This window comes from Mytilus galloprovincialis, chromosome 4 (assembly GCF_965363235.1).
Source record: "Mytilus galloprovincialis chromosome 4, xbMytGall1.hap1.1, whole genome shotgun sequence".
In the NCBI taxonomy this organism is placed as follows: Eukaryota; Metazoa; Mollusca; class Bivalvia; order Mytilida; family Mytilidae; genus Mytilus; species Mytilus galloprovincialis.
The window spans coordinates 41,429,266-41,451,050 of NC_134841.1; the positions used below are offsets into that span (position 1 = coordinate 41,429,266).

General features: G+C 31.8%; 1 protein-coding gene and 1 long non-coding RNA gene across 2 annotated transcripts; both read right to left on the reverse strand.

The window, feature by feature from the left end:
* Positions 1-1,491: 1,491 nt before the first annotated feature.
* LOC143070603 (uncharacterized) lies at positions 1,492-2,984 on the reverse strand. Its single transcript, XR_012976595.1, has 2 exons — positions 2,303-2,984; positions 1,492-1,957 (listed from the first exon to the last, which is right to left on the reverse strand). It is a non-coding gene; the product is annotated as an uncharacterized LOC143070603 (long non-coding RNA).
* A 985-nt stretch (positions 2,985-3,969) lies between these two features.
* Positions 3,970-18,922, reverse strand: LOC143071030 (uncharacterized). Its single transcript, XM_076245116.1, has 6 exons — positions 18,918-18,922; positions 12,294-12,433; positions 10,050-10,164; positions 7,775-7,959; positions 5,120-5,380; positions 3,970-3,989 (listed from the first exon to the last, which is right to left on the reverse strand). Exons 1-6 carry the CDS (start codon positions 18,920-18,922, stop codon positions 3,970-3,972), a joined length of 726 nt encoding a protein of 241 aa, XP_076101231.1.
* Positions 18,923-21,785: the final 2,863 nt, after the last annotated feature.

Here is a 21,785-nt window from a genome sequence, read left to right on the forward strand (position 1 = left end):
CGGCCTAAAATGACGCACCACTATTTATATCATGTTTAAAGTCAATGTATGTACACTTGATTCTCATTATAATAGTCAATGTAAAGGTTATCAGTGTGCGTTTTCTTTATTCTAATAATCCGTAGAATGCTTTAAGCAGAACTTATCAAAAGGAGATAAAATCAAACGCCAGAAAATTAGAACTAGCAAACTGTAAATAATGCTGTGGTATTGGGTTTCTTTTTTCGCGTTCCAAGCACAGGCACTTGTCTCAGAATTTTTTTCCCCATATACCTTAATATTACACAAGGTACTTAATTTGCATTTTCGTAAAAATATCAGGCAAAATTATTACGACTGACATACTTGTGTAGGACTGCTACGGATAATTCCGACAACAAATGTAGGCATGTTATACACCATTGTAAAGATAAATCAATTTAGATTTACGCTTTAACAAGTTATAGTGGGGTTGACAGCCTAGAAAGCGGCATACAACGGAATTTCGTCACCGCCTGACATTTTTCGAAAATCCAAGTTAAGTACCTTGTGTTATATTAAGGAATATAGGGAAAACAAATCTGAGACAAGCGCCTCTGGTTCCAATGCCCAAATAACTCAATTTAGCTTCAACTTCGGACTTGAAGATTTCATTTATGGGAATTGTCTGTTTGGATATAAATAACCTCATCAAAGATATCAGGATTAACTTTTGTATTAACGTCAGACACGCTTTTTGTCTACAAAAGACTCATCAGTGACGCTCGAATCAAAATAGGTAAAAAAAGTCCAAATAAATTAAGAAATTGGAGACCATTGAGGACCAAAATTCCTAACAATTTTGCCAAATACAGCTAAAGTAATCTATGCCTGAGGTAGCAAAAGCCTAAGTATTTCAAAAATTCAAAAGTTTGTAAACAGTTAATTTATAAATATAACCATGTCAATGATAATGCATGTCAGCAAATACGTGCTGACTACTGGGCTGGTGATTCCCTTGGGGAATTTAAACTCCATCAGCAGGTGGCATCGACCCCGTGGTTGTAAATAAACTCGTCATAGATACCAGGATTAAATTTTGTATTTACGTCAGACGCGCGTTTCGTCTACATAAGACATAATCCTTGTTAAAGTCCTACCATCTTCCAGCTATGACTGTACACATTGCCATTAACGAGTTACCTGTATGTATTTATAAACAACTACAATGCATAGCTAGGTTGAATGTCTTTTTCAAGATAATTGTACCCCACAGCAACAAATGATAGCAATAAAGAGGATATATATTCCACAATTGCAATCAAGATTAAGTATGGCAGGTTATATGATCGTTGTTTATGAAAAACAGTATGAATAAAACAGGATCACAAATAACCCTCGAACAAAAAACAAAAAAACAGCTAAATGTTACTGGTCCGATCAGTATCAAGTGCCCTAATTCTGGAGACAAAAACCTGTATTTGTTCACTAAGAATTCCTTCAAAGATGACATTAACTCTTAAAATATAAACATTATATACTAGTAATCAATACATTATGTTTGAAGTCTTAACATAACAACATGTCAGTTACATGACAACATATTGACCGAAACCTTGTTTGTTATTTTCTCGACTTATATTTAAAAAAAAAAACCTCACTAACATTTGCAACGATCGGTCAACTAAAATAGTGTAAATTAAGTTAAAAACAAATGATTACTTCTCTAAATTCACATACTTTTGTTATAAATATTTTATAAACAAAAGGCTCAGTGTTATGGCATCGAATTATAGTTATTGTTTTATTGGTTGAATGCGATGAATTTGTATCCATTTTCGTGTATTGTCGATATAACAAAATATATAGCCAATTGTAACCACTTGTAATGAGTTTGATTGTCCCTCTGGCATCTTTCGTTCCTCTTTTCTTTGGCAAACTGTTAATACTCAACAAATAATATGGGGTTTTTTTTGGCAAGTTTTCAATTCACCATCTGCTGAAATGTAAAATCTTGCAATTTAGAAAATTAAAATAAGATAATTTTAGATAAAGATATTATAATGATGCAAATTTATAATAATTATCTTTCAATTTATCCATTTTTACAATTTGGTCTGTTTAACCTTATTTGTCAGATACTCTATTACTTTCATAGTATACGGACATTTTTCACTTGAATGCATTTTTCATATCGGTTCAAATTAATTGCACATTTGCCTTTCATTACATCTATTGTTAATATGAAACTAAATAAATATAGAAAAGGAATTAGTTGCGACTCTAATTGTATATTGTTGTATAAATGTTTGGTAAATTCGGATTATAATAAGCTAATGCTTACTTGACGTTGCAACTACCGAAGACGTATTCTAAATATTTTATATGTCTTTAATATACTGATAGAGCTTGGCTTTGTTGGTCTTCGTTGGGAGTGGGCTAGTCAACCCCGTTATTGGCGTCGCTGTCTTCCTTTTTCCTTCGACTGTTAAACCAATCCTTAACTGTTGGAGACCTTGTTGTCGTTTGTTAACATAGTTGTCAAAAAATATCATTCAAAATTATTTCAAGTTCTTATTAACTCCAGTGTTAAGGTCCAACAATGACAACTAAATCAAAACTTAAAACTTTGAATGTATTTAAAACCAACTTGTAACAGAGCTGACACAAAGATCTTTATTTAACTTACTTTTACAATAGAAATAAGAATTCCGTGTATATTTTATAAATCATGACCTATCGTTATATCGATTTTCTATTAATAGACAACGCCATAGCTAAACAAGAAAAAAAAGATCAACTGACAGCCAACAGTACTCAAAACACAACGTCAAGAACTAAAGACTGAGCAGCACGATCTCACCAACAACTTTTGGGTGATCTCAGGTTCTCCACAAGTGTAAGCAGTCCCTGCTCTACATGTCGAACCCATCGCCTTGCCCATGTAAGTACAAACTTCGGAATGTCTCATTTGGGGACGAGAGAATGTAGTCAGGACAAATGCGGACATATCTATTGTCATTTGTGAAACATATATGCCATAACGGGCAACCAACTCTAAACACCGATGAATAAAACTAATATTTGGTAAGTGGTAAATATATTTATTCCTATTACCTTTTCATTTGACCTTTCTGCGGAATGCTATGTTTTATATAGTCTACTTATAATAAATGTATCAATTCTAAATCTTCAAATGAAAGTTTTACTAACATATGGTGTCCTTGAACCAAAAACAATAGACATGTTAAAACAAACTTAAAATTACTCCAACTAGATATAGGAAGATGCGGTGTGAGTGTTAATGAGACATCTCTCCATCCAAAAAACAATTTATAAAAGTAAACCATTATAGGTCAATGAACGGCCTTCAACACGGATTATTGGCTCACACAGAACAACAGGATATAAAAGTACCCAAAATTTCTAGTGTGAAAACATTCAAACGGGAAAACCAAAGCTATAATCTATATAAAAAACGAGAAACGAGAAACATGTATAAATCACATAAACATACGACAACTACTGTACATCAGATTCATGACTAAGGACAGGTGCAGACATTTCCAGCGGGATTAAACGTTTTAATGGTACCAAACCTTCTCCCTTTTTTCTGAAACAATAGTATAACATCACAACATAGAAAAACACACGATAAAATATCAATAAAAAAACGTAAATTAACATAGGTTTGTATTTGATACAAATTTTGTTGTGCTGAGTTCATGTCGGTAAAACAAATCTATTTACGCTATATTCAACTACTCACGATGATTTGATTTGATCTGTATGCACAACGAGATTATTTGTCTACGAGTTCATACAATTTGTACCTTGGCTATATTGTTCCAAAAGTACAAGAATAAAATTCGATAAAGCCGCTTAAATATGTCTTAAAGTTATACCAACTTATCATGATTTACTTAAGTGAGATGTCTTTAAGTAGGTTTTTACATGCTTTGAAGATTACTTAATTTTTTCTTTTCTTTTATCATAAAAACATTTAAGAAATCATATTTTCTGCATAACATCTGAAATATTAAGTAATGTAAAATAATACCAATCTTTAGAGATTAAAACGTCAAGTGAATATGCGAAAAAAATAATCCTTTAAACTGGAATAACATTGAAACTGAAACATGAAAACATGGCAAGGCTAAATAGAAAAAAAAGTCAAATTATAAAGCATAAACGTTGGTTCTGAACTTGCTCGGTGTCGATGTCTGAAAAAACGCGGTCAATTGAATGAATGAATGAATGAATGAATGAATGAATGAATGAATGAATTAATTAATTAATTAATTAATCAATGAATCAATGAATCAATGAATCAATGAATCAATGAATGAATCAATCAATCAATCAATGAATCAATGAATGAATGAATCAATCAATCAATCAATCAATCAATGAATGAATCAATGAATGAATCAATGAATCAATGAATCAATGAATCAATGAATGAATCAATGAATCAATGAATCAATGAATCAATGAATGAACCAATTACAAATAAATAGATAAAAGATTCATTCAGTAAATAAACGAGTGAATATAAAGTATAATATGTTCAATTTTTTTCACATGATATAGTAGTTAAGGAATAGTGATAAAACAAAACGTTGAAGCTATGTTTTATCTGGTACCGTATCTGAGAAACAGGCTGTTACGTTATTCTATTGATAAGATACGAACATATGCACAATTTGCACCTAGAAACAAAGGAATGCAACAGGTGTCTTGCTCTTTTGAAGCTTAGTATCCTTGGTTTGAATGCCGTTATGATAATTTCATCAAGGATTAATGTTATCATTAATGAATGTTTCGATTTTGAAAACGAAACGGAATCAGATAATTTCTCGTTTTTATGTTCTACCTTGAAGTTGTAAGCTTGTCTTCGACTTAGGATGTTGTATTTCACTGTTGTTTCCTTCACCTATTTGTCTGATTCTGGTATTTTCAGCGTAAGCTATATTCATTTGAATGTAATTATGCATGTTGAATTAAATTAGTTTAAATTGAATTCTAATTTCATTTGTTAACATAGGACATCTGCATATTGAAATTACTTGTCATTGTGACTGTATAATATAGTTGTACAACATTATAAGATATAGCATAAAATAATTATATGTATACTTAACGTTGGTTTTATGCTTACTTAATGTTGTTACCGCCGTATGTGTCATCCTTGGTAGTGTAGTCGTTATGATAATTTGTGAGCTGGGATTTTTTTGTCTTTCGAACCTCGTTGTTCGTTGGGTAGTCGACTTACTTGTTGTAGTTGATGTTGTTTTCGGTATTGTTGTTGTTGTTGTTGTTTTTGTCGGTTTAGTTGCTGTCTTTGTTGTCGTTGATGTTGTTGTCATCGTCGATATTACTGTCGTAGTTGTTGTCGGTAATGGTGTTGAAGTCGTTGTTGCTGTTGGATCAAGTTTAAAAAGAATGTATTTGAAATATAACAAAGTTTAAAGAATTTTAATCACAAAGCTAACGAATTTACTTCTATTTATTTGTCAAATCAAAACCAAAACATGGAATTTCATTCAATGTAATTGCGTTTAAAGAAAGAGGCCGATCACTTGGCTCATAAAACCGTGAAAATAAAGATACAGATAAGAAAACATAATACTTTATCATACAGTTCTGGAAGGGATAGATAAATATGGCAAATCAATACAATACAAAAATAGAAACAAAACTAGAAGCTCTTAAGAACCTGTGTCGCTCACCTTGGTCTATGGACACACATGGATTCATGACAACATTGTGTTTTTGTGATGGTGATGTGCTGGTAGATCTTATTTTTCTGAACATTCTTGCTGCTTACAATTATCTCTATCTTTAAAGAACTTGGCCCAGTAGTTACAGAGGAAAATATTTTAAAAAAATTTACAAAATTTACAAAATTTATGAAAATTGTAAAAAAATGACTATAATAGTGCAATAATTCCTTTAAGGGACCATTTTGTCAATGTTGACTTAATTGTAGATCTTACTTTGCTGAACATTATTGCTGTATACAGATTATCTCTATCTATAATAATATTAAAGATAATAACCAAAAACGTCAAAATTTCCAAAAAATTACCGATTCGGGGGCAGCAACCATACAAGGGGTTGTCCGATTCATCTGAAAATTTCAGGGAATATAGATCTTGACCTGATAAACAATTTTACCCCCATATCAGTTTTGCTCAAAATGCTTTGGTTTCATAGATATAAGCCAAGAACTACATTTTACCCCATGTTCTGTTTTTAGCCATGTCAGCCATCTTGGTTCGCGGGCATGGTCATCGGACACATTTTTAAAAACTAAATACCCGAATGATGATTGTGGACAAGTTTGGTAAAATTTGTCTCAATACTTTCAGAGCAGAAGATGTTTGTAATAGATTACAAAAAATTAAGAAAAATTGTTAAAAATTGACTATAAAGGGTAATTACTTCTTAAGGGGTCAACTGACCATTTTGGACATGTTGACTTAATTGTAGATCTTACTTTGTTAAACATTATTGCTGTTTACAGTTTATCTCTATCTATAATAATATTCAAGATAATAACCAAAAACGGCAAAATTTCCTAAAAATTACCAATTCAGGGACAGCAATCCAACAAGAGGTTGTCCGATTCATCAAAAAATATCAGAGCAGATATATTTGACCTGATAAACAATTTTACCCCATGTCAGATTTGTTCTAAATGCTTTGGTTTCAGAGATATAAGCCAAAATCTATATTTTTTCACCCTATGTTCTATTTTTAGCCATAGCGGCCATCTTGGTTGGTTGGCAGGGTCACCGAACACATTTGATGAGTTATGATTAATTTGGCCAAGTAGTTTCAGAGGAAAAGATTTTTGTAAAAGTTAACAACGACGGACGACGACGAACGACGGACGCCAAGTGATGAGAAAATCTCACTTGGCCCTTATGGGCCAGGTGAGCTAAAAAGATGATATTGATGAAAAATTAAAGATAGAAATAGATAATTATAGACGTATATATGAATCCGCTGTATATTTCCTATCGAACAAACGAAGTGAAAAAAGAAGAAAAATCTTATACACTATATACTGGAATCTACGGGGATTATGTTGATGCGAAAACTTTTATGTTTGTTATTGCTATGTTTGTTTATTAGATACTTTTAACAGCGGTATACTACTGTATCCCTTATATTCTGTCATTACTGTAATACAGAATAAGGAGCTTTGGAATGATTGGAAATAAAACAACTTCACATTCAAGACAAAAGAAAAAGTAATTTAGGGGAACCTGGTTTGCTCAATAAGCAGTACCTTTGTTTGTGCAATGAATTATTTTCTAATGGTAATAACTACCCAGTAGCCAGTTATCGGCATTGGTTCGATTTGAATAATATTTTTTTATTTATTTAACTCAGTTTTAAAACTACATTATATTAATTGTAACAAGAGATTCAGTACATATACTGAAATACGACTATTTTGGTAAGTACTTATTTAGTTGTTTTTTTTTATCAGATGGACGATCATATCGTTTGTAAAATGTATAAAATGATATGAGAATGGATTAAAATCATCTATCAAATTATATTTTGCCCGCAAAGTAAGTATACCATTGCAGTTGGGTATAAAGAAGTGTCAATCAACAGAAAAGGATTGACTATTGTTCACAGTTCCTTTTACCCCTCCCCCTTTTTCTCCCAAATACCAAAACTAACTTCCAGCACAACTATCCTTCTTTGTCATCACATAAGAGCAAGTAAAGTTATTGGAGAACGGACATTTAGTCCTATTTACGATTTAGCACTTTGATATAAATGTTATACCAACCTGATGGAAGTGTTGATATGGGTATAAACCCACTGTATGGACCAGGTCCTACATCATTGACAACTTGTAAAATAAACTGGTATGTACTATTTGGTCGCAGGCCAGTTACAGTATATTCACGATTAGCTTCTCCGGGGACGGTTGCAAATTGTGTTCCTATAAGCCCTGGACCTCGGTAGTAGACTCTACAAACACGAATTTAAAATAAAAAAAAATAACCAAAAATAACCTTAATGTTAGTTTTCTCGTTTTAATTGTTTTACATTGTCATATCGGGGCCTTTTATAGCTGACTAATCGGTATGGGCTTTGCTCATTGTTGAAGGCCCTATGATGACCTATAGTTTTTAATGTCTGTGTCATTTTGGTTTCTTGGGGACAGTTGTCTCATTGGCAATCATACCACATCTTCTTTTGTTTATTAACGACAACATAATAAATACTGGTAACATGAAAATCGACCCTAATGATAATGATAACCATAACAAATAGCTTGCATTGTTAAGCATAACATGATTGGGTTTGATTTTATTATTATCTTGTATAGACAGTTGTTCGTCTTTTCGTCATTTTTTGTTATATAACTTTATCGGTTTATCTTCAACTGATCAATTCTGCCTTATGCACCCTCTGTAACCCTTTTTTTTTGTAAGACGGCGTATTTCTACATTCAATACAGATCGGGTGTCTTTTTCTGAGCTCTCTTTCTTGGCTTGATGCAAACACATTTTGTTGGTTTAAGACTATTTTACCAAGTATCAGGCAAGTTACATCAGAAATATATAAAACTTGAAATTTGAAGATTTAACTATGACAAAATAAGATGTCGTTAAGTGTATTAAAAATTTTATACATAAAAAACATTTTTTTGACATTCGGGGTAGACAATCATATCGAATTTGATTGAACTATTGGCATTTTTCGGATTTCCTTTTATAATTCTGAAGTATTTATATAAAAGCAATGTTCTCATTCAATTTTACCAGTTCAATCGATTAATGTTTACCTAACAAGGAAAGTTTCTTCTATATTACCCATATAAAAAAACATCGATTTATTTAATTTCCAAGTATTTTTACGAAAAAAAACTAGGTTCGTGACCCCCGGATATTATATTGAAATTTGGAAAAAAAATGACAAAAAGACAGAGATTTCAGAAACATATATCGTCGAATATTAAGATATCTACATTGTACCTTTATTCATTTCATTTCCCATCAGATCACTGATTATTCTTACACCAGACACGATAAATATTATTAACTCGCAGTCCTGTAGGTCATAATGGGTACGTTAAAATGAATGCAATCATTAGAGTTTTTAGATAGTAAATAAGTTTATTGGATTTTATTTTAAACCAGATCAAATTAACATCAATCTAACAGATAGGCTCTGCAAATATGGTCGACAGACACGAGGTTGGGAAAATTATTTGGAAAGCCACTGAAAAATGTTGGACATATATATAAAAATTTTGCTTTAGTAGGTCACATATTGAATCATCAAAATTTCAGCAAAGATTAAATTGCGGAGATCGGGAACATGTCATCAGATATATCGCATCTATACCGAAGTCATTTGTATTATCCATCAAAGCAAAACGGAAACCCCTTGCTGGAGAATTGTGTCCCTCATACACGGAACTCCAAACAATTTCTAGACTCGGATTACAATGGATACTTGACATAGGAATTTAATGCTTGTAAGTGTTATTAGTTATTACTTTGGAAATAATAATATTTTCCCAGATGAATAAATTTATACAAATTCTACCACAGGGAAGCAGACCCTGCTATTCATGTGGCACCTGTCGTGTTGCTCATGTTTGTACAAACCCTCTGAAAAGTCTTACAAGGTAGGTCACACTCGGTTGAAAGATGACTAGATTGTGGTTATGACAATTGGAACACATCAGTCGTCATCTGTGTCAACTTTGGTTACAGTCGTCAGATCTTATGATGATGAATTCTAGACAAATAGTAATGTAGCAGTGATATAATTCTAAATGTCCATAAATATTGATTCATAAAGAAATTCGCAATCAAAAACAGTCATACACAACAAACGCAATGCCAATTATATAAAAAAAAGAAGTTGTTTCTACTATGATTCTTTACTCTTTTTTTATTATTTGCCTGCAGTATGAACCGGACGTTTCAACACTATTCAAAAAGGGTTATTACAAGACTTGTTCTTCCTTCTCTTTTTTAGGCACAAGAATTAGTTTAAAAAATTATCCTATATTGGTTAATGTAGTGTGTAGAAAAAACACTTACTTGTATCCTTTAACGTCTCCGTTCTTGGTAAATACGTTTAACGCATCCCAGCTAATTGTTAATGATGTAATTCTTTTTATAGATGCATGAATGTTACTCGGTGCAGCTGCAGGTTCTGTTCAAAAATACATTTAATAGCATTGAAAATATAAGAGAGATATTATTTATTGTTTTTGCGCTTTATAGTATTTTGTCATTTCAACTGTCATAAGAAAAACGCAGTATCTATCCTTAAAGAGACGAGTTTACGTCCCGCGACAGTTTATGTAACACATAAGATAATGTGAGCATCTGTTAGAAATCATTTTTAAAACATCTAGTTTTGGCTTTATTGCACTGTTACTCTTATTTTTTAAATTAATTTTTTAAACGTCAACAGACATCTATCATACTTGTCAAAAATAATTAGTGTGTGTGCAATCTTGAAGCAATAAATAGCATTACAACAAATATTTTTTCAAGAAAAATTTATTAATTTGAAATTAGAGACTTGATGATTTTTTAGACAAGTTTAAGAAGGTTTTTCGACGATTGTGTGTAATTTTTATACAAATGTTCATAATTTCTTAAGAATTAAACCACTAATATTTTAATTGATGAAAAAATAGTTATTTGTATATGTGAATTTGAATTTTGGAGCATTGATAACACAGTATTCCGAAAGGTTTTCTCAAATACGACTAAGGTAATATCATCTCTGTGGTAGAAAATCCTTAGTATTACAAACAATGGTAAGTATTTTAAAAAGTTTATTTATACTTATGACCATGTTTATGATAATCCATATCAACACAGAAATGATGACTACTGACTACTGTCTTTAATTCTTGATAAATTCACATGAATGCCTTCCAAATTATTGGGAATAATTTTGATGTTAGTGGGTCATTGTACATGTCTTCTAGTCGTAAGATTCCAAAGTGATGTCAACTTGTATCAATTACATGGATATCACGCCGAGTATTAGTACATACGTGAAACGTTTTGAGATATGTTATAAGGATAATAAAGAAGATGTGGTATGATTGCCAATGAAACAACTCTCCACAAGAGACCTAAATGACACAGAAACCGTTGAAGAGCTAAAATGACCTAATAGATTTTAAAGATTTGCTGACAAATGTGTTCTTTATTTGTGACACCATCGGTCATGGTCGTCTTTTTTTATGACCTCGCAATATGCAATTTCATAGAAACAAGAACATTTGATGTCATTAAAAAAAATTAACCAATCATTTACCGAGAATATAAATTTCAGACACTTGTCAAAAACACAAAGATCAATGAACCCAGGTCATTTAATTTCTCATTCAGATATATTGATGATGTCCTTTCAATTAACAATCCAAACTTTTCTGATTTGGGACCATTGATATATCCCCAAGAACTGAAAATTAGAGAGAAACAACAAACACGGCTTCATCCGCCTCAATTTTAGATTTTTACTTCAAATTTGACATGCACGGTCATCTCAGTAGCAGAATCTATGACAAACGAGATGATTTGAATTTTGAAATTGTCAATTTTCCCCTTTATCTGAAACAATAGTGTAACTTCACAACATAGGAAGACGCAGTATAAAATAGCAGTTGAAATGGCTTAACTCAATCAAAAGACAATCAAAAGACATGAGCGTCACTGATGAGTCTTATGTAGACGAAACGCGCGTCTGGCGTACTAAATTATAATCCTGGTACCTTTGATAACTATTCCCCACCTTATTAGCAAAATACGAACTTTACATGCAAATGGGATATACATTTCCCAGCTTGTGGTTATTCATTTAATTCCTGCCTTAGGACAGGTGCAAACAAATGCAGCGGGTTTAAACGTTTTAATAGGTACAAACTTCCCCTTTATCTGAAACAATAGTGAAACTTCACAACATAGGAAGACGCAGTATAAAATAGCAGTTGAAATGGCTTAACTCAATCAAAAGACAATCAAAAGACATATAAAACACAAGTGACAATACACTGAACGAATAAATGCGATCTATGTTACAACGTTAATACAAAATCAATAGAATAAAGGGGAATAAATAAAGGAAACAGTAGTATACCGATGTGAGATGTTAAACAAATTATAAAACAACAATAACCTTGAACAAAAAGCCTCCAAATACAAAAATATACACAGGAAATAATTTTGTAGTTAGGTATATAATCATTGTTGTTTTGTCTTCAATTAAAAAAAAACTTGTCATATAGATATCACATATAACACAGTTAATAGAGTACTTACTTGTATGTGGATGTGTATAATTGATAAAAGGGGATTTGATAATGCTCCGTTTATGGTAAGTTCCTTTACTGAAATAATATAGGAAAATCCAGGAACAATGGGAAATATTTCCACATTGTCCGTTGTTGCACCTGAAACATCTTTAGATTTATAAGTCTTGAATGGCGCTGTGCTGTTGAAGTAAATTCTATATCCAGTTATGCTTATACCACAGTTTGTTTTTGTTGTATCCCATGCAACATGAATGGACTTGATAGACTTTGTTGTTACTTTGATTCCTGAAGGATCAGTACCACAAAAGGCTAAAATATAGATTTAAAAAACGTTTTATGTACAATATTTATTGGTACAGTTGTATTACTTACATTTACCCGACATATCCTGTTATACAAAATGGCCAGTTTTTTTGGTTCCCTCTCATTAGTACATCCAACCCTCTGTTTCTGCGTTTCAAAGCAGATGTCAATGGTGGTTGATGATTACTTGTAATCCTTTTCGGGGGCAAATAATCCGTAGTTCTCCAAAAATTGACAGTTCATTATACCATTTTTCAGAAAAAGAAACCTTGAAAACGTAATATCACCATCTTAAAATTAAATGAAACATCTTATTACATATACATTTAACCTTATATAAAATGTATTCCAATAAATTTTAAATCTCAAAAAGCTGGGTTTTACTTACATATTGTATCTCTGATTAGATACATAAACAAGAAATGCCTTAAAAATTCCATATTATTCTTAACAATATCACAACCAGTTTAAACTGAATCTCTACAAGGAATAAATGTTGTACTAGGGGAAATGTCGATAATATATTGGTACACAGTTTAGAAAGGTTATAGTATGCGTTCGGGAAGATAACGGGGTTAAACGTATATTTGTCTACAGTCTTACAAACTAGTCAAAACATTTACTAAATTTGATCATCGGTATAAGGACATCATTCGTAAATATAGCTCAACATGCAGACTTCTTATACGTTCAGGTATTTCACATCCAATTTTTTATGGAAATATTCTTTATATAGCACAAAGGTGTCAGTATTCACCTCAAAAACTAACAAAACCTTTGAATAGACTTATTAAGAAGGGATATAGTTACGATACTGTTGTCAGGTCATTAAAGATTGCATATTTTGGCGTTAATATTGATTCACTTACAGGGTCTTTGCATCGGAACTAAACACATTTATTCAAAAACCAGTTGTTGGCATGACACGGGTTATGTTCTTCTCATATATGTTATGATGGTATGATACTAAACCCCTAACGGGAAGGATTGTGCCTGATGTTCATATGATGAAATCATAATCTTTCAGTCAGTTTAATTGAAGTCTGGAGCTGGCATGTCATTTAACTGCTAGTAATCTGTTGTTATTTATGTATTATTGTCATTTTGTTTATTTTCTTTGGTTACATCGTCTGACATCAGACTCGGTTTTCTCTTGAACTAAATTTTAATGTGCGTATTGTAATGCGTTTACTTTTCTACATTGGCTAGATGTATAGGGGGAGGGTTGAGATCTCACAAACATGTTTAACCCCGCCGCATTTTTGCGCCTGTCCCAAGTCAGGAGGGCCTTTGTTAGCCTTGTATTATTTTAATTTTAGTATCTTGTGTACAATTTGGAAATTAGTATGGCGTTCATTATCACTGAACTAGTATATATTTGTTTAGGGGCCAGTTGAAGGACGCCTCCGGGTGCGGGAATTTCTCGCTACATTGAAGACCTGTTGGTGACCTTCTGCTGTTGGTTTTTTTTTTTCTTTTTTTTTTTGTTTTTTTTCTATGGTCCAGTTGTTGTCTCTTTGGCACATTCCCCATTTCCATTCTCAATTTTATTACAGAACATATCTATAGTTAGAATCTGTCAAATAAATCTGTATTTGAAAAAGATACGGTTAATCTTATCATGATTTACTAACGTTACATGACTTCAAGTAAGATAATTTTTACTTTATGCTTGTTTAATGGTGTACAAAAGTTAATATTTTCTTCACTTAGAACGTCTATATATTTTGAAACTCATACTTGTGTTTCGGAAATATAAGCATAGCTCAAAAAGATAAAAACCGAATAAAAAATAGCACAACGTGTTGGCAAGGTAAACTAAAATAGTAATAAAAAAGAGAAAAAAACAAAACAAAACCAATATACTACCGTAACGGTAGAATTCATAACAGTCCTGAAGATTGGGTTGATCATAGATGTGACACTATTAGTCTCACGTTATTCACAGCTTGTTCAGAAGTTTAAAAAAAATCATGATAAAAAGTATTTTGCCAGTCCAAAGTGACGATCCTCAGCATTGATATTTATGTACCTGGAAATTTGGCGTCGATAGTAGATATTTGATCACTGTTAAAATGTTTTACTTCTTGTCTAAACTTTATGGTGGTAATTTGAATTTTGATATATCTATTAAACACTTACTATTGTTGAAGGTCGTTTACCAGTCTCTAGATGACTCTTGAATGCATGTGTTGTCTTATTATGTTTTTGTAGGGGTTTGGAGGGTTATCATGGGTGTTTTGTCACTTGATGGGTTTCTTTCTATTCATAATACTTGCAATACTGTTGTGCAAAAAAAATTGTAGCAAATAAACTTAAATTATCGATCTTTTCATTCGTAGGTTCAAGAGAGGCGAAAGATACCGAAGGGACATTTAAACATAAATAAAATGTCAACATAAAAATACAAAAGAAAAACGACAGTAAAATATACGCCACAAAGAAAGTTAGAGACAAGGCAAAACAAACCCCACACAAAACCGGGTAATTTTAGGTGTTTCAAAAGTTGTAATCAGATCCTGCTCTACATGTAGCACCTGTAGGGTATAAACAAACCCGTGATAAATCTTATTCGGTAGGTTACATTAGGAGAGGATAGTACGGGGTTGTGATATCATGATAGAAAATGTAATATCTGATACCCGTATCAACTGGGATATATATACTCTATATGCAGGCGCTACTAGAATAATGCTACATAGAAATAGAAAGTTTACAATTGGATATCTGAAATCATCTCTTTTGTCGTAAAGTTCTGTTCTCAATGTATCATTGTTGTCAATTTCTATACGTGAGACAGACTTAAATGTATTAATTGTATCCTGTATTTCATTTTCGATGGGATAGATGCAATCAACATAGTCACCAAACTTTGAATTGTCTAGTGAGAGAAAATCATCTTTTAATCTGAAAGTGAAACAAAAGGATAAAGCATCAATAAAATGTCATCTCCTTATTATTTTTTTTTATACGTAGATTCTGTATGAAGTCAGCCGCATATAAATAAAAGAAAAAATCGACAAGAAGGGGAGCAAAGTTGGTTTATAGGGAATGCCGATGTTGAAAAACACGTCTTAAAAGCGGAATAAATATGTTGTTTATGAAGACATAAAGTATCTTGTTAATATTAGTTTCCGAGAATATTTTCTTTGAAAAAGAGTATATTTTTTTACAAATAATGATTTATCACTCCCTCAGACAATATACAAATGTCTACTTTTATTCATTTTAAGAAAGAAGGGGGGCAGGACCTTTTTCGGGACGTTTGGATCATGTGTTTTAGGCAGGATTTCGGGATTGATCGTTTCGGGATTCGGGACTTCTTTTTTAGAATTTCGGGATGTCGGGATTTGATTTTTTTCTAAATTCGGGACCTCGGGATTTCATGTTTGTAAGCCTGGAGTTTCGTGTTTGTAGACTGGATTTTTGGATCAGGACCCTGCCAACCCCCCAAGAAAGCAGGACTATTTTTTTCAGTTTGTGTTTTTAATGATGACTACTTGTGTAAAGGTTCTAATGTAGAATGCTTAATACTAATGCAAAGAAAAATAAACTCATCATAGATACCAGGATTAAATTTTGTTTTTACGCCAGACGCGTGTTTCTTCTACACCAGTGACGCTTGAATCCAAAAAAAAAATAAAATAATAAAGTACGAAGTTAAAGAGCATTAAGGACCAAAATTTCTAAACGTTTTGCCAAATACAGCTAAGGTAATCTATGCATGAGGTAAAAAAGCCTCAGTGTTTCAAAAATTCAAAAGTGTGTGAACAGTTAATTTATAAATATGACCATATCAATGACATTTCAGGTCAGCTGGTGATACCATCGGGGAATTTAAACTCCACCAGCAGTCGAATCGAAACAGTGGTTGTAAATAGATCATCATAGATACCAGGATTGAATTTTGTATTTACGCCTGACACGTTTCGTCTCTAAAAGACTCATCAGTGACGCTCGAAAAGAGACTTACATCTTTGAATTGTTTGTGTTCTCTGGAATAAATATTTTCGCAATAATTTTAAAGCCCAGCTTACAAGTAATAGTTGCATCCATCATCTTGAACAGATAAATAATTCTTATAATGCAATGAACAGCATACATCATAATTCGAATTTAAAGGAAGTTCCCAAAAATATTAACAACCTGTAAGAAAAACTTACTGATTAGTTGTTTTTTTTTTGTCGAAATCTATGATTTTGAAACAATTCTAAGAACATTTTTCATAGATTTAATGTGTATTATATTTATTTAAGTTCATTTATTCAATAATATGTCAGAAAAAAAAACGAGATAAATATAACTTTTGAACAGAGGTATACTACTGTTGCCTTTATTTAAGTAAATCCTTATGAAAAAACTGTTTAAAATATTACTGACAGGTGCAGCTTCAACTATAGCTGTGAATGTACAGAAGCATTATATCTTACATTTTTCACAATTGTTTTAAGGTTTAAACTCTGTATCGGATGTTTGAATAAACCCTTTGATAACAGTTAAGAATGGTAAATGAGATCATACCAAGAAGGTCATATAATTTTCTTGAACATTCAGAGGAACAGTGTAAAATAGAAATAAGCAAATAGTTCCACTAGTTTCATTGTATGGTCTGTATGCTAGCTTACAGCCCAGGACAATTTTACTCGACAAAAATATTAAATCTTAGTTTAATGCATTGTGAAGATTTATGTGGTGCAATTCAACCTACATAGCTATTTAATATTAAAACATTGTATATTTGTACTAATGCAAGTAATTCATCTTATCATGGATAAAGTTCAATTTATGAGACAGAAAGAATAATAATTATACTTTCTAGTTTAAAATGTGAATTACCTTGATTGTATTGTAGATTCTATACTTTTGTTTTCTGATTTACAGTTAACCTTTTTGACATTTTAATCTGGTTTTTTTTCTGATAGTCACCAGGAAGCTAAGAGTTTAATGATCAACAAACTCCTGATCGTCCTGAGTGACGTTACATTTTATTTCATTGGTTTTCAGTTTCCAAATAGGTTGTGTTTTTGTGCTAGTTTCAAACCGATAACACGAATTTGCAAATATATTTAGAACTTCATTGGTCATTTAAAGTGGGAACAAATTGTGGCATTTCTATGTTCGATCATGTCCTTCGCAAGGACACTTGCACATAAATGCTCTGGTAAATTGTAATATTAAAAAATGTTAATAGATTTAAGGAAAAAATATGTTGATGTAATGTTATCACGCATTCCATACTAAACAAACAAAGCGAAAAGAAGGCTTTTGGAGGGGGTGTTGGATCAGGTTTAAAATATAACTATGCGAACAGAATTCCTTACGTACCAACCTCAATTGTTTGTTTTTTTTCTTTTGGTTAATATGTCACGGAAGCATGCACATACTCCGAAGTTAGAAAAGAGAACTTGTACAACAATTAAACAAACACAATAAAACAAATATGCAGCAAAAATTAAAACTCGTAATGTTCGCTTTGACTATGGGTATGTAGAAAGCAAAAATGGAATGTCAACTTGTTTGAAAGACAAAACCATTCAATGTTTGTATTTTTAAGAGTGTACAAAGTTGTAAGTTTTTAAAGTAGATCTAACTTACAATAAATAATAGAAAGGTGTATCAACAATATTTCTGGCTCAATATATTCCTTTCTTAAAAAAGATGAAAAAACATTTAATATCAATAATCAAAAATCTGCAATCACCACAAAACTCTAAGCACAGAAAAAAAACTATAAGATGCGAGACAAGACATAAGACAAACACTAACGAGGTTACTTATTGGAACGGGTACTCAAACATATGCATCTCATTTACATGCCTATTCATACTTTTGTGGTGTATGGTAAATATTTTTTTCTCATTGACAATCATACCACATCTTCATATAATCATATTTATACATATGCATACACCTCATTTACATTCCTATTCATACTTTCTATGGTCTATGGTGGAGGTTTTTCTTATTGACAATTATACTACATCTTCTGATAATCATATTTATACATAAACATGCATCACATTTACATTCTGATCATATTATTTTGTCAATGATATCAGATATTATTACATTGTTTGTGTATGGAGTTGTCTACCATCTAACTAAAACAATAATGGTATATAAATATTTTGCCTTCTCATCATTATGGTAAATTCAGTCACCCATATATCATTGTATTTTTTTTTTATAACTTCATAATCAGTTGATCTCGCGTGGACAAGAAAAAAAAACTTTTTCAAAGTATCTTTATTTATCACAGAGACTACCTATTGTGTGTATAGTAGGGTGACAAGTAAGGTACATTGACAAATTTAATGGAACCAAATACCTCATGGCTAATTTTGGTCATATCATGAAGATAAATATAATACCCTTTTATAAAGGGATGTCGTAGAGTGCCAATGTGGTTATGCAGATTTTTAAAAACGGTGGTCAAATATCAGAAGGGGGTTTTATATTTTGGTCAATTCCTCGGTAATCCTTCATGATAACTGAGAAGGAATTTCTATGGAATCATGTTCTTGGAATGTTGCAGAAATTCATCTGGTCATATTTATGCCAGATTGACAGATATTAGTGATGAATTCCCACTGCTCTTCAACTTCGTACTTAATTTGGCCTTTTAAACTTTTTGGAAACCCGCGTCTGGCGTAAACACAAAATTTAATCCTAGTTTTTTTTACAACCATTGGGTCGATGCCACTGCTGGTGGAGTTTTAATTCCCCGAGGGTATCACCAGCCCAGTATTCAGCACTTATGATCTGACATGAATTATCATTGATATGGTCATATCTATAAATTAACTTTTTACAAAACTGATGGTATGATACTAAACCCTTAACGGGAAGGATTGTGCCTGATGTTCATATGATGAAATCATAATCTTTCAGTCAGTTTAATTGAAGTCTGGAGCTGGCATGTCAGTTAACTGCTAGTAGTCTGTTGTTATTTATGTATTATTGTCATTTTGTTTATTGTCTTTGGTTACATCTTCTGACATCAGACTCGGACTTCTCTTGAACTAAATTTTAATGTGCGTATTGTTATGCGTTTACTTTTCTACAGTGGCTAGAGGTAAAGGGGGAGGGTTGAGATCTCACAAACATGTTTAACCCCGCCGCATTTTTGCGCCTGTCCCAAGTCAGGAGCCTCTGGCCTTTGTTAGTCTTGTATTATTTTAATTTTAGTTTCTTGTGTACAATTTGGAAATTAGTATGGCATTCATTGTTGCTGAACTAGTATATATTTTTTAGGGGCCAGCTGAAGGACGCCTCCGGGTGCGGGAATTTCTCGCTACATTGAAGACCTATTGGTGACCTTCTGCTGTTGTGTTTTTTCTATGGTCGGGTTGTTGTCTCTTTGGCACATTCCCCATTTCCATTCTCAATTTTACTAGTATTCACACTTTGTTGTACTTTATTCACTGAATGTATATATTTGATAACTATAACTTTAATTATTTAATTTGATAAAACCAATAATTTAACTAAACTGTTAAATCTTCAAATCTTCAAAAATATAGCAACACGGGTATATCAAGTCAACTGAGATACTTTGAAATAATTAGAGACAGTCCATAGGGCATATTTCATTAGTGCTATTAAAAGAACTGGATTGTTTAAAGACAATAATTTACACTAGTTTAATCTCTGCCTACATAAATGGTGGTATTTCCCTTGGCTTTTGTGAACAGAAAAAACACATCTACAGTTTTAAGAGGGGCACAATTATGCCTCAAATATAATTTCTCTAACGACATTAAAAATAAAAAAGAGTTATAAAAGTCTATATATATATTTATATACATTAAATTTTTTTGTATACTTTAAAATAGCAAACTATGAATGACTTCAACATGTATATAGCATATTAATCTATTGCAATAAAAAATCATAATATCTAATAAAATTTGTAGATTTAGCTAACAAAGTCCTTATATTTGTATAAAGTAACATTCGTTTATAGTGGAAAATTGTTTTAACGTTGAATAAGCTACAATTAAAAATTGCTTGCTGGTCCCTCTCTGTGATTACCATTATATTACGCTGGTTCATTTCCCAATCAATCTGTCACCAAGGGAAGATAAATAAATAGATTTTCGTTCATAGTCTTTTTCAAAAATGATGGACGGTTCTTTATATTGGTATGTAATCATTTTAAACGTTTCAAATTTATGAAATTATATTCGTACATCAATGTTTTTGATACACCAATAACAAAAACTGAAATATATTGAATTGATACATTTTGTAATTATTCAAAATTATATCAGAAACCTAAACTTAATTATAGAATAATGAACCTGTTAAGGGGAGAGAATACTCGCATAACTTTTTCGAATTGGCACATAATACAATGAAATGTCACTCTTGCAAACAAATGGCACATCAATATAATTAATTATCTGCGAAATCGTCCCCCACCTTCAATGATGATTCTAAATTATAAATATAGCCAAAAGTTGTTAATCTATAGATAGCTAAGACTAATGAAAGCTAACCCAATGTAAACATATTTCTTTGCAATTTTTTAAAACTTCCTCAGAAAAATACTCGAGTCACTTGACTTTCATAGCTCAAAATTAACGTTTTTACACAATATTTGAATAAAGTAGTTGAAGATTATTCGCTTCTCAAAGTGTAAGACGCAATAAAAATCGTATGCTTGCACCATCCTACCGAAATACGGATTTAATTAAGTCCTGAACATTTCGACATTTCTTCGTATATTTTGAACAAAACCGGTTTTAACCAAATCACAAGTACGTGTTAAGATCCAACTAAATACCTATTTTCCTATATGGTCAGGTAAAGTTGCTATATAATAGTACATTTCCTTTATATATGATAAGGTTCGGAGCTCTGGGTCATGAAGCTATAGTCAGCACTCGGAGCACAAAATGTTTCATTTTTTCGGATTTGTGGATTTCTGAAAGTCTCACAGTACAGATATCGCATAAAAAGATTAAATTGTGTTCCATTGAGCATTTGACAGAGCGCATTTGATAAAAGAACCATAGCCGATTTTTTTATTTTCGGATGAATTATTTTTTAAACTTTCAGAGGACTGAAAATTGAGAGTATTGTTTTCGGTAATAATAATTTTCCTCAAACTCAATATTTTTCAATTGGTCTTCAATACATATATACCAGCTATAAAGCCGATCTCTTTTTATGTGAAAATATGTCTTGTGAA

Bases quoted from the DNA above. Each gene is read 5' to 3' on its own strand.
- LOC143071030 (XM_076245116.1), bottom strand. The intron at 10,165-12,293 runs GTAAGTACTCTA...ATTTTTGAACAG, and splicing joins TTATACACATCCACATACAA to AACCTGCAGCTGCACCGAGT. The intron at 5,381-7,774 runs GTTGGTATAACA...TTGATCCAACAG, and splicing joins CATATCAACACTTCCATCAG to CAACAACGACTTCAACACCA.